This window comes from Ctenopharyngodon idella, chromosome 13 (genome assembly GCF_019924925.1).
Source record: "Ctenopharyngodon idella isolate HZGC_01 chromosome 13, HZGC01, whole genome shotgun sequence".
In the NCBI taxonomy this organism is placed as follows: Eukaryota; Metazoa; Chordata; class Actinopteri; order Cypriniformes; family Xenocyprididae; genus Ctenopharyngodon; species Ctenopharyngodon idella.
The window spans coordinates 29,109,047-29,122,663 of record NC_067232.1 but is presented as its reverse complement, the minus strand read 5'-3'; the positions used below and the strand labels follow the sequence as shown (position 1 = coordinate 29,122,663).

Genomic DNA, 13,617 nt, shown 5'->3' with positions numbered 1-13,617 from the left:
TGAACTTTTTGAAGCGACAAAGTGGTAGTTGTATAGCTGTCAATGGAGGGAAATCTCTCAGATTTCATCAAAAATATCTTAATTTGTGTTCTGAAGATGAACGAAGGTCTTACGGGTGTGGAACGACATGAGGGTGAGTAATTAATGACAGAGATTTCATTTTTGGGTGAACTATTTTCATCCTCGTTAAATTCAAAATGGCGTCTAACATGACCTGACAGATGCAGACGGAGCAGAAACGATGGGTGTTTTCTTTTTCTTTTTGCTTCCAGTTCCAGTTCATGCCAAGAGTGTAACGGATGCAGTCATCTTGTATTGATTATCTGATAGCACTACATTAACACCAGAGATCTGAGGATAATGGCCTCTTTAAGATGTCTGACAATGACGGAAAAATTGTGAGGCATTAATAAGAAATGTTAGGACACTTCCAGAAGGTGTGCCAGTGGAGCAGGCGTTCGATCGCAGTCTTATATGGCAGAAGTCTGCATCTAAATCTTTCTTCTGTATGTTTTACTGTTGGATTATATATACAAATAAATATAAAAATAAAATATATTTCAGAATACTAACACAAACTACATCAGTGGTACTCTTCTGAAGCCGTGCTTTAATGAGCTCTGTCCGGGTTTCAGTGTTTAATGTCAGCGGCTGGTTTGAGGATGGCAGTGAAATTCTTGTGTCGATGTTATCTAGTACTGACCCACATTTCCTCCAGTATTTACATCCTGCGCTGATGCTGAAACCTCATCTGACATGCCCGATCTTCAGCTGTGAGAGTGTTTCTTTGAAACCGTAGCATGAATCATTTACACTAGATAAAGTCAACATAACCTACTGAAAAAGTGGAAGTTAACTACACTGACGGAAACAACTAACTACACACTGAAACTAAGGGGAAAATTATTTATTTATTTATTTAATATTAAACGGCACATATATTTATTTTGATTTATTTATTTTAAAATATTAATTGGATTTTATTTATTTAAAGGGACCTATTATGCAAAATTCACTTTTGCATGGTGTTTGGCTATAAATGTGTGTTGTGTACACAACCACCCTATAATGATAAAAATCCAACTAATCCTTTTTTTTTAATCCCCATAAATCATAAGCAGTGTCTCAGAACAAGCCGTTTCCAGATCCCTGTCAGTGTGACGTCACATGAGCCACAGGCCCCGCCCACGAATGTTGACAGACACTGCCGTTTTAACATAGAACCGCCCTGAGCGAGTTCACAGCGAGTTCACAGTCCGCCATTACTGCACTGACGAGAACGCTCCCTCAACTCTAACGAAATTCGTTTATGTCTGCGCGAATCATTTCACACTGGGCTGCTTTGTGAACGAATGTCAATACAAAGGGACAAAACAAAACAGAGCTTGTGCTAAAAATGTGTAACTCAAGGATAGTTCAGTAAACTGTAAGGGAGAGAGAGAGAGTTTATGGATAATATTTTAATGCACACTTGCACTGTGTTTTATTAAGATCTTACAGAGATTTTCTAGAGTGAAAACGGACGCTTCATATTTTGTGTGAAGTACAATAAACGTTATAAAACTCATCAGTAAACAGGCTTGTACTGATATAGTGGATAAAAACAAGAAGACAATATAAGTTATAACCGTAATTGAACTAAACTATACCTGTTCTATCTCCATGCAGCATATATTCACAGTTTCTGTCATTATACTGCGTCCTGACTGACTCCTGACACCGGAGAATCAGCTCTTGAAGCTCCGCCCTCTTAGGCCGAGCGCAGCAGCTCATTTGCATTTAAAGGGCACACACTAAACCGGCGCGTTTTAGCTCAACCCCAAAAAGTTTTAACATGCTATAATAAATGATCTGTGGGGTATATTGAGCTAAAACTTCACATACACACTCTGGGGACATCAGAGACTTATTTACATCTTGTAAAAGGGGCATAATAGGTCCCCTTTAAAAATATTACAGAATACATAATTCACTCTGAAAACTGCAGCACATTTATTTATTTGCCTGTCAAACCTGTCAAAATAAAAGCTTCATGAAATACTGTATAAAAATGAAGAAATTAATATATAGGGTGAATTCAGGTTGATTGGGATATTTTTCCCAGTCATCTCAATGGCAAAATGTGTCCCAACCAGCCTGAATTCACCCCTATATATTAGTATTCTAATTTTACAGTGAAATAAAATTAATTTTATTACTTTTTGTATAGTACATTGGTATTATTACAATATATTTCTTATTTTGTTTAATATATTTATTAATAATCACAATAAAATCATAATTATTATTTTATAGTCGAATGAATTGGTCAAAAACAGTGTGAACGTGTCCTGTGAAACTCTTCAGAGTAAAAATTAAAGTTTGTTTTTCTTTCTTTTTTGTCTATGCAGATCTCCCCAATAATCAGTGTAGAATTGTTCATTCTCTCCAGGCTATTCATGTCATCTGGTGAAACTTCCTGTTTTATTGTAATGCAATATATATTGCAGAAAAACAAAATATTCAAATGTCAGTTTATTCTAATATTGTAGTGCTTTACATGAAAATAATCATTTATGAAAAACATGATATCTGACAACATTTAAATCAGAATGTTATCAAACATGTTATCGGCCTCAATCAAGGAGAGCAGAACTCCACTCTTCAGGAAACTTAAAGGCCGAATCAAAAGTGTGTTTAAATCAATGTGAAAGTAGTGTTTGGGTGAAATGCTTCTCATTTATTCGACCTTGTGGTATTAATGAACGTGTTGGGTATGAGGGAATATTTAAGTTGATGGTTTATGAAATATTAGTCAGATGCATGCAAACACAAACGTGTGTTCAGGGAGCAGCGGATCTTCGGCCCATATTCCCTTTGAAGGTTGTTTATGAGAGAGCCGTAAACACGGCAGACGGGATTTCTTTAATCTCACTTCTGTTTCCTCTCTGCTCCACCCGTCAAACCTCCCTCTCTCTCTCTCTCTCTCTCTCCTCTTCATCACTCGTTTCTCTCCTCTTTCCTACAGCACTTTGAGGGTTTTCTTCAGTGATGGTCTTTCACCGCTGTCTGCTCTGTTTAGATTATTCAGTGCTGTCAGTCAGACGGTTTGTCAACTTGTTTTTTAATGCTGTGATGAAAAATTATGTATAAATATTACATAATATATAGTGTAAATAATATATTATTTACTCTTATTGTATATCCGGTCAGTGGGAATCGTGTGTGTTTGTGTCTTCATGTTAATGACCCCAGCAGCTCTGTGTACACACACACACACACGCGCGCGCACACGCACACACACACACGCGCACACACACACACACACCCCTCACGCTCCGCTCTGAAGTTCAGTGGAGCAGGACGACCCTCACCAATCACAACACGCCTGTGTCATCCAACAGGCATCCCAGCATGCTTCGGGACACAGTTCTTTACACACAGGGCTCATATGTGCACCTGATACTGCAGTGTGTGATGCAAAATAAATCAGTTGTCCCATTAGATTTGAAGTCCGTCTATAACTTCCTGTCTGTTGCCTCATAGGTGAGTGAAGTCGACACACAGGAGTACAGCATCAAAAACATTTTTTGTTATACTGGTTGAACATCTCTTCTCTGATGATGAGGGCGGGGCAACCTGTCACTCACATGAGATCCACCAATAGCAAACCACAACCATCCAATCAGTTCCCCACAGACAAAATCAAGCCCCGCCCTACATTTGTTCTTGTTTGAGAAGCAGATGTTCATCACAATAGAGAAGAAAAGACTATCAGAACTTCTTTCATGCCGACTTTAATTAAGACAAGTGACATTATTTATAAGATTGCAGCTTCACTGTAATAAACAGGAAAAAATCTGTATTAATGTTGCAAAATTAATTGATTATGAAACATACAATTTATAAAGCAGCTCTTCAGAAGATAATAGTTATTCAGTTCAATTCAACTTAAATATTGTTCTCAATAGTATCAGTCAAGTTGAATCGCTAATATCACAGAACATTAATTGTCTATTAAGACTTTTTTTTTTTTGGCTTTGACTTTTTTCATACTAGTGTGATCCTTATTTTGGCTCAGAAGCAGGCTGAGATGGTCTGATTGGCATGTAAAGCGACCGGACACAGTTTTTGTTTTGACACGTCATTTAAAAGCAGATTCATCTGAAATAAATGACCTCAATAATAGTCTTCCTTCTGTCATTTGAATTTTTTTCTTTTCAAAAGTGGCTCAACTCAGACATAAATAAAAAACAAAGCAGAATATGCTAATGGAAATGTATGGCAGGATCTTTCAAAGATTTGATGCCACTCGCCAGTATTAACGAATCCAGTGATTATTTCGTCCTCGTAAGTGTTTAGCACCTTGTAAACATGCCTTTGTTTCCAAACGAAAAAAACTGACATTAAAGTCAGATTGTGACTTCCGATTTCCGCCAGTGTTTCCACCATACTGTGTCAGCGAATGACCAGTTCGACATTAACCCATTCAGATCTCAATGAGGCGTGAAATACCGTCAGCTCTTCAGTTATGGTGAATAATGAAGGTTAATTGAGAGGTAAAGGAAAGTCTGTCACAGTGTCTGTGAATGTCACTCATGCTCACACAAACACCTACACCATCACACTTTACCCCGTAAACACCAGAGCTCTGATGATAACCGCTCACCGTCGTGTTTGAGGTGAATATGTTCAGATCATCGATCTGTCCCTGTGCGAACAATGATTATGAAGGTCTGAGGGAGTAAAATGTTCTCTTGTAAGCCAAATTATGGAGTGTCATGTGATCTCTGATGTGTTTCAGAGACTCCTGTCAGTCAAACACACATGAATCATTCATGAAATCTGCATCAATCAATATCCATTTTCATTTCATGCATGTCACATATTTAAAGCCCGGAGCACAGATTCACACAGAATGAATGTTCATTTATCGTTTATTTCTTTAGTTCATTTGCTTGATTGTTTCTTCCTTTTGTTTGTTTTTGTTGGTTTGTTTCAATGATTCTTGGCTTTGTTTTGTTTATTTGTTTGTCCTTTTTTCTCTTTTGTTCTATTTTTTGTTTGTTTATTTTATTTTTGCAGTTTTTGTTTCTTCTCTTGCTTGTTTTCTTGTTTTCTGTCATGCTGAGATGTGTTAAGCCAGGTTGATTTATAAGGCAGACGCTGTGGAGAGGAGCGGATAACCGCCTATCAGATCAGTGTCCTTGACCCCTGACCTTAACCTTGTTGACCCCAGCGCTGATATGGGTTAAACACACACTCATTCATGGCTGTGTAAGGTCAGACAGGACAGGAGGGCAGTATGGGGTTTATGTGTGTGTGTTCAGTCACATGTACACCAATATTCTGATCATTGTCAATAAGAGTAAGGAGCTAAATCTATTAAAATTAATCCCGTTTACATGACATTTGCCATTAATTTAATTATTCATTAAGAAATGTGATTGTTTTACTGCCAAACTACAACACAAAATGTTGAATTTAAATGCAGTTTGTTGCATATTTTGCTTTTATTGTCCTGTGTCAGATGCAAGAAGTGTGTTTCTGGTGTTTCTGACCAATAAAACATAAAGCTATAAGCTTAACTCCAAAAGATTATGGTTACTGTTATTATGGATATAAACACAGTTTCATCTCCGGTGCAGGTGTCGATCAAAGAGCAGAGGATAAAGGACCTGATTGAAGGATTGTGTGAGGTGTTTCATATGGAGATGATTTCACCTGTTATTCAATGAGTTGCTTTAGTATTTGGTAGCTTTGTTTGTTCAGATAATGTGTGTGTTTGTGTGTTTCTGAGCTGTTTTGTAGTGTTAAAAACATGTTTGAGAATTGAGTCATTCATGCCAAACATAAATGTAAAATATAGCTGCGAGCAGCAGTTATCGGGGTTCAAGCCTTTTAAGGCCTTTAAGCACATGAGTAAAAAAGGTATGATGTTTTATTTAGCAAGCCTGTCAACATTTCAATCACAGATGTAAAAGACCATTTATAGCCAATACAGGCAATTTACCATAGGAAATATATGGTTTATAAAGCTTTTTAACAGTTATCGAGGTTGAGCCAAAAACCTAGGGCTAGTTTGCCAAAGTTGGTTTTAGAAATAATCTCCAATATTTAACAAATGATTCGACGGACAGCGACGGTCCTAGAGGCAAAGTTGCTCAGAATGAGGAGTTGTACCATGTGGTACGAATGTTCGAGAGCGAATGTGAAAAATCTTGCGATACACGACCCTTTAGCACATGAAAAACGTGAAGGCGCCCCCCGGTGGCTGATTTCTTTGGAATTTCTCACAGGCCTCTAGAGCCGTGAGTCAAACAGGCCCAGCGAGTTTCGTTCCGATCGGCCTCCGTTAACCTTGTGTGATAGCTGCTCAAACTTCATTGGCTGATGGCGGACATGTGTTTTGAGATACGTCAGTGTCCTCAAAGACGGTCATGGCACCTTGGATGAAGACACTGCATGCCAATGTCAATCATCAATTGGTATAACGGTGAAGTAGTTATAGCCATTTTCATGTGTTTTTCCTGTTATAGCGCCACCAATAGCATTTTAGTAAAAGTGGCTCCACCCACTTCGAACGTTTTAGTGTCCCTTAGAGACCGTGAATCGAAATTTCAACTTTTTTTTGATAACTACTGACAATCAGACTCCAGAGAATCTCACTGCACTGGTTTGGTTCCGATCGGGTGAAAAACCTACGACTAGTTCACAAAAGTAGGTTTTTCAAAAAATCCAAAATACCCAAAACTTTCTGAGGCAGGCATTTCCGTCTTGAGTCGAGGATTCCCACGATACTTGAGTCTACGGTTCAGGAGTTATGAGCCATTTCGTACTTTTGACCACTGCAGCGTCCCCGTCAGGCCGATCGGGGCGAGCCTTGGTGACGTTGTAGGGTACTATCAGCCCTCAAAGTTTCAAGTCTCTACGACTTACGGTTTGGTCCGATCACTTTTAGGGGAGAATACTGGAAAATGTAACAATTACAATAGAGTTTCAGCTCGACACGCTTGAACCTCTAAATATAATTTATTATCCCTTTCCTTTCTTTTAGTTTATAGGTGAAATGTGACCTAGACATGTTTTCATGAGATTCACATATTAGTACGAGTGTGTGTGTGTGTGTGTGTGTGTGTAACACGTGTTGAAATGTTTTGTCCATTTTGCATCATGCTCATGTGTATCCGTGTGCGTCTCTCTGTAGAGCTGCCGGAGAACTGGACGGACACGCGGGAGACGCTGCTGGAGGGGATGGTGTTTCAGCTGAAGTATCTGGGCATGACGCTGGTGGAGGAACCCAAAGGAGAAGAGCTCTCGGCCGCTGCGGTCAAGAGAATCGTTGCCACTGTAAGACTCGTGTACACCACCTGACCTCACTGTACACCACCTGACCTCACTGTACACCACCTGACCTCACACCACCTGACCTCACACTATATCAAAATGCTGCATGCATTCTTTTTTTAATCAACATTTGAATGTTGGTAAGTTTAATAAAAAAAGCAACATTTTGAACAAAAAAGTGAGAAATTTGTGTTTATGTCCGGATCAGATTCAGAGCGTTGATTAAACACAGATGGAGTAGATCGAGTCCATGAACACCTCAAACCTTCAGTCGTTAACCCTTCCTGGGTCGACCGTTCATTCAGCAACATCAGCCAGTTTAGATTTATATGCTGTTTAATGTTTGATGATCGTGTTATTTGACATGTGCGTTTAGCAATGCTTCTATCACTTGTTTCTGCTTCTTCTTCGCCTGTGTTTTGATCCAGATATTTCTTTTCAGAAGATGCTTAATAGCGCCCCCTACTGTATAAGAGTGAATACATGGATTGGTGGGAAATTCTGTCAATGGTGGGGAAAGAGTTAAAAGAATCACTTTTTTTTTTCTTAGTGTGAAGAACATTTTAAAATCTATGAAGAATCTTTTGTGGGATGGAGAGGTTCAGTGGATGTTAAAGGAACCATTGTTGCCTTTATTTTCAGGAGTGTAACTGAACTTCAGGGAAAAATGCTACAAACGTGTAGAATTTGAGCTCTAATCTGTCTGAGCTCTAAATGGTTTGTAAGTGGTGCTAATGGGTGTGTGTGTGTGTGTGTGTGTGTGTGTGTCTCAGGGGGTTTCTGGGTGTGGTTCTGTCTGTGTTTGAACAGGCTGAATCCTGTCATGATGTAAGGTTGTTTTGAGGTTATTAAACACTCCAGATTGTTGCAATTCAGTAATAAAAATCAGTGGCATACCGAACGGACTGTGTCAGCCTGTGTGTGTGTGTGTGTGTGTGTGTGAGAGCCATTCAAAGCCAGATGTGGAATATTCCTACTTGATATCTCTGGCTTCTGACTGTAAAGGTGTTCGGTCGCTGGACTATATGACGATATGTCAGGAAACCAGTGACAGCGCTTCCTTCAGCTTTAGCAGTTGATTATCAACAGTGAAGCATTAATGAAGCTGTAATGGATGATTATCAAATAAATGTGATTATCAGGCTATGAGTTTAATTAAAAACAGTATAAGAACAGCATTAAAACAGTGAAATGAACTGAGAATTTAAATGACAATGCTTTTAGATTTATTTTAAAATATTTTCATTATTGAAAAAATAAGATTTCAGATCTAGGATCATTGGGTCGTAGTTTAGTGTCACCTGTTGGAGTTTGGGTTCCTTGCCGCTGTCGCCTTTGGCTTGCTTAGTTGGGGACACTTGACATTTGACATTTGATATTCAACAGTGCTTTGATCTGCTGCATTGACAGCATTTTCTTTAAGAGCTGCTGTGCAGCCAAAATTATATACAGTTATCACTGTAAAGCTGCTTTGACACAATCTGCATTGTAAAAAGCGCTATATAAATAAAGCTGACTTGACTTGACAATAGTGCATTTCAATTACCAAATCAATAAACTGCTCTTCTGTTGTCTTATTAAAGACTATATTTAAGAAATATAAAAAACATGTTCTTTAAATCTATGCAAAGTATAGAATATCATAAAAAAATATCAATCCATATTTCATGACTAGGACTGCAATTTTAACACGTTAATTTATTTAGTAAATTTTATTGAACCTTTTTTTTTAATTGTTATTTTAATATTTTATACTATTAAAATTGGATTTTTAAAAATTTATTTTCAGTGTTAGTTTTAAATTTAGTTTGTTTAATTTGATTTTTTTTCTAATTTTTATTAGTTTTATTTTTTATATTTCTATTTAGCTTTTTTATTTCAGTTTTAGCTTGAGTAAATTTAGTATTGTAACTTATTTTATTTCAGTTTATTTCAGGCAACATTTTTAATAACTAACTGAAGTTTTTCATCTAATATTTTTATTTTATTTTAGCTTTATTTAAATGAACCTTTTTCAATTTAAGTTTTTCAAAAAAGTATTTAGCTTTAGTGGTAAAACTTTACAATAATGTTTCATTAGTTAACATTAAGAATGAACAAACCTTCTGCAGCATTTATTAATCTTAGTCAAAAGTTGTATTTGTTAACATTAGTTAATGCTCTGTGAACTAACATGAGCAGCTGTATTTTTATTAACTAACATTAACAAATATGAATAAATGTTGTAAAAAAATTGTTCACTGTTGGTTCATGTTAGTTAATACTGTATTTAATGTGAACAACTGAACCTTCCTGTGAAGCGTCACTGCTTTAGTATTTTAACTTATTTTATTTCAGTTTATTTCAGGCAACATTTCTAATAACTAACTGAAGTTTTTCATTTAATATTTTTATTTTATTTTAGCTTTATTTAAATTAACATGTTAACAACTGAACCTTCCTGTGAAGCGTCACTGCTTTAGTTTTAGTTAACAGTAACACCAGCTTGAAGGCGCGGCTGAAAAACATCATCATGAATCCATGTTCTCTGTCTGTCTCAGGCTAAAGCTGGTGGGAAGAAGCTTCAGAAGGTGACGCTGAAGGTTTCTCCTCGAGGGATCGTTCTCTACGACAGCGTATCAAACCAGCTAATAGAGAACGTGTCCATATACAGGTGAGTCACACCTGTCTGAGTCTGTGCCGTCTGTCTCTAGAGATGCAAATCCTGAGTGATTCTGCTGCAGGTTCATGATGTCACAGCGGCTTCTTTGAGCTTTCATAACACATAACAAGGACCTAAATATATACTAAACCAAAACACATACATATACACAAATGTCAAGAAAATTACTTGGTTGTAGTATTTGCTTAAACTGTTTTTCGATAGCCCACCCTCTCTCTCTCTTGCAATAATAAAGAAAGGAGTGTTTGTTGCTCCTGAAATCCTGCCATCCATCATCTGGATCTGTGTGACCTGAGGATCTCTGTGTTTTCATACGGACAGAGAGAGAGAGATGTTTGTGTCGGGATCCTCTATCGATCTGTTTCAGACAGACCCTTTCTGACCCTCACCTGGGGCCGCAGCTATTATTGAAGCTTCGCACGCGCTCAGTGCGCTCCGCTGCGTCTGCGGTGTGTGTCATGAATAAACATGAGGGAGGCGTCGGCCTCTTTCCACACCAGTGACACCAGCAGTACTCCAGTCATGAACACGTCCAGCTTTCATTTCACCCTGAAATCAAAAGGAAAAAGACCGTTTTAATTTTAATCATATATTACAATTTTTTGCATTGTGACATTTTCATGACAATTAAGCCAATTTTCCCTCAAATTTTCACTAATGTAATTTAAAATTAAATTTTAGGTTTATGTAATAATTTTGTAAAATTGTGCGTGCGTGTACACTGTGTGTGTGTGTATGTGTGTGTATATATATATATATATATATATATATATATAAACTGCTGTGGTCCAGACAGAAGTGTGTGTGTGTGTGTGTGTGTGTGTGTGTGTGTGAATTGTTAAAAGTGAAACAGGACAGATGGCGGTCATCCATCATTAGTCCCGCCCCTCCTGCTGTGGGTCCGCCCTCTGACAGGCTGAGCCAGCTGTCACTCAAGGCCGAAGGGAAAAATCAACTCTGGAGGAGTTCATGAGTTTACCGCACATTACAGAGAGAGAGAGAGTGTGTGTGTGTGTGTGTGTGTGTGTTATGGTTTGGTGGGTCAGCTTTCTGTCAGAGTGCTGATGGAGTGTTGAACTGGAGAACTCAGCACCGCTTGTAGACGTTTTTAAATCTCAGAGGAGGTGACATCACACATACGGGTGTGTGTGCGAGTGATTTACTGGTGGATAATGTACACAGTGTGTGTGTGTTATACTGGATAGAGACCAATCTGACAACATCTGGATTTTTCCCCTAGTAGATAAACAGAAATGTTTGGGATTTAGATCACCGACCGAATGACCGTAAATGTGTTCGTGATCATGTGAACCGCTTCACGTCCAGATCTAGCTTTAGTTCAAGATCAAGAAGCTGTCTGTAAGATTTTTAGATGTTTTTGAATCAAGTCTGAATTTATTTGATCAAAAATACAGTAAAAACAGTAATATTGAGAAATATTTAAAGTATTTTCTATTAATATTCGATTCTATATTTTATGTTTTCTATGTGAAAATATAGTAAAGTGTAATTTATTCCTGTGATCAAAGCTGAATTTTCAGCATCATTACTCCAGTCTTCAGTGTCACATGATCCTTCAGAAATCATTCTGATATGATGATTTGCTGCTCAAGAAACATTTATGATTATTATTAATGTTGAAAACAGTTCAGATTTTTGTGGAAACTGATAAGTTTGTGTTTTCAGGATTCTTTCATGAATAGAAAATTCAAAAGAACAGAATTTATTTGAAAAAAATAAAAAAAGATTTTAAATTTGTAAAAAAGATTTTACTGTCACTGTTGATCAGTTTTTGAACTTTTGATCAGCGGTGTGAGAAATGTAAAGTTTATGTTTACAGCGGTTGTTTGTGTGTCTGTAGGATATCGTACTGCACAGCTGATAAGATGCATGATAAAGTGTTCGCCTACATCGCTCAGAGTCAACGCAACGAAACGCTGGAGTGTCACGCGTACCTCTGCACCAAGAGGAAAGTGGTGAGTGTGTGTGTGTGTGTGTGTGTGTGTGTGTCAGAGACACTCCCTGCCTTTCCTTCTGTCTATAAATAGAATTATACGTTAAGCCCACACTTCCTCTGACAGTGAAACAGATACCTCTGCACTGTCTTTCTTCCCATGACAAGAAATGTGGCATTAAAACCTCCCTTCTCTGTTCCCGTCTGTCTCAGGCTCAGGCGGTGACGTTAACGGTGGCTCAGGCGTTCCGTGTGGCGTTTGAGTTTTGGCAGGCTGCTAAAGAAGGTACGAGGCACTCCACGACTTCAGTCATCCCAGCACAACTCCTGTTTATCTCTCTGAATCTTTCTGAGTCTTGTTACGGGCTGTGAATGGAGCACAAAATCACATGTGTCCTACTTAAAGCTGAAGTGTGTGATTTCCACACTCTTAGCTCAAAATTAATGGCTGTTTTCAAACAGGTTTCTCAAGCACTCACTTCATCTGCTATTGGTCGTCCACCCCAAACTTACGCTATTAGTTAGTGTTGGGCTGATTGAGATTCATCTTTTTCCTTCTTTTGACTATGAACTCATTAAAGAGGCCCTTTTACCAAGTCTTGATTTTGATTTTCCTGCTTGAATGTTGATTATTTTCCTCATATTCTCCATTGTTCAGCTCCTCTCTTCCCAGTCTGTCAGTAACGCTCTGTTTAGTTCCTGTCTCTATGAAGCCTCTCCTTCTGGAAAGCACAATGTGCTCTGATTGGTCGGCTGGAGCGGTGTGTTGTGATTGGTGTTTTGGAAATGTCCCACCCCTTACCATAACCTCCAGTTTCAACACACTACTAACTAACTCAACCAGGCCCCGCCCCTTTATTCTGCGTATGAATTATTTAAATGAGGAATATTGTGAAAAACTCAAGATGGAGGCGTTTCAGAAACACTGACACTGATATAGAGAAGAACTCCCTCAAACAGCAACATTACACACTAAAGAAAGTTAGCGCATCTAAAAGAAAGCAAAACAGGTCGTCTTTTAAAAAATGTTAATAGCTCTAGTAAAAGTTAGTAGGTTTAATTAATTTCAATGAATCAATTGCAACTTCAATCAATTAAAAAATATGCAATATTTTTTAGTGGAAAACATGCATTTATTATTTTAAACTAGATTTTAACTGTTCACTTCTTGCATCATATATTTTGAATTTATTTGGCAACAATAACAACAAAAACACCTTTTAAAGTACATAAATATGGCTGAGAAATATGTGTTGTGTGTAGTTATGATTTAAAAATGGCATTGGCTTGTAGACCAATCAGTTTTTAAAGGGTTAGTTTCTGTCATTAACTACTCTCCCTCATGTCGTTCCACACCCGTAAGACCTTCGTTCATCTTCAGAACACAAATTAAGATATTTTTGATGAAATCCGAGAGGTTTATGACTCGTCCATAGACCGCAATATAATCAACACTTTCAAGGTCCAGAAAGGTACTAAAGACATTGTTAAAACAGTCATGTGACTGCAGTGGTTCAACCTTAATGTTATGAAGAGACGAGAATACTTTTTGTGCGCAAAAACAAAACAAAAATAATGACTTTATTCAACAATCTCTTCTCTTCTGTTTCATTCTCATACGTTGTTTACTTCCGTGTCAGCATCACACGCATGCGTCGTGTTGATCACGTGATCA

The 13,617-nt window shown here is 37.8% G+C and overlaps 1 protein-coding gene across 1 annotated transcript in view; it reads left to right on the top strand.

Moving 5' to 3' along the window:
* ldlrap1b (low density lipoprotein receptor adaptor protein 1b) overlaps nt 1-13,617 on the top strand; it is a 34,982-nt gene that overhangs the window by 11,208 nt on the left and 10,157 nt on the right. Inside the window, exons 2-5 of the mRNA XM_051915801.1 lie at nt 7,187-7,329; nt 9,867-9,979; nt 11,850-11,964; nt 12,156-12,228. Of these exons, the coding sequence (XP_051771761.1) occupies nt 7,187-7,329; nt 9,867-9,979; nt 11,850-11,964; nt 12,156-12,228 (444 nt within the window). The remainder of the gene's footprint in view (nt 1-7,186; nt 7,330-9,866; nt 9,980-11,849; nt 11,965-12,155; nt 12,229-13,617) is intronic.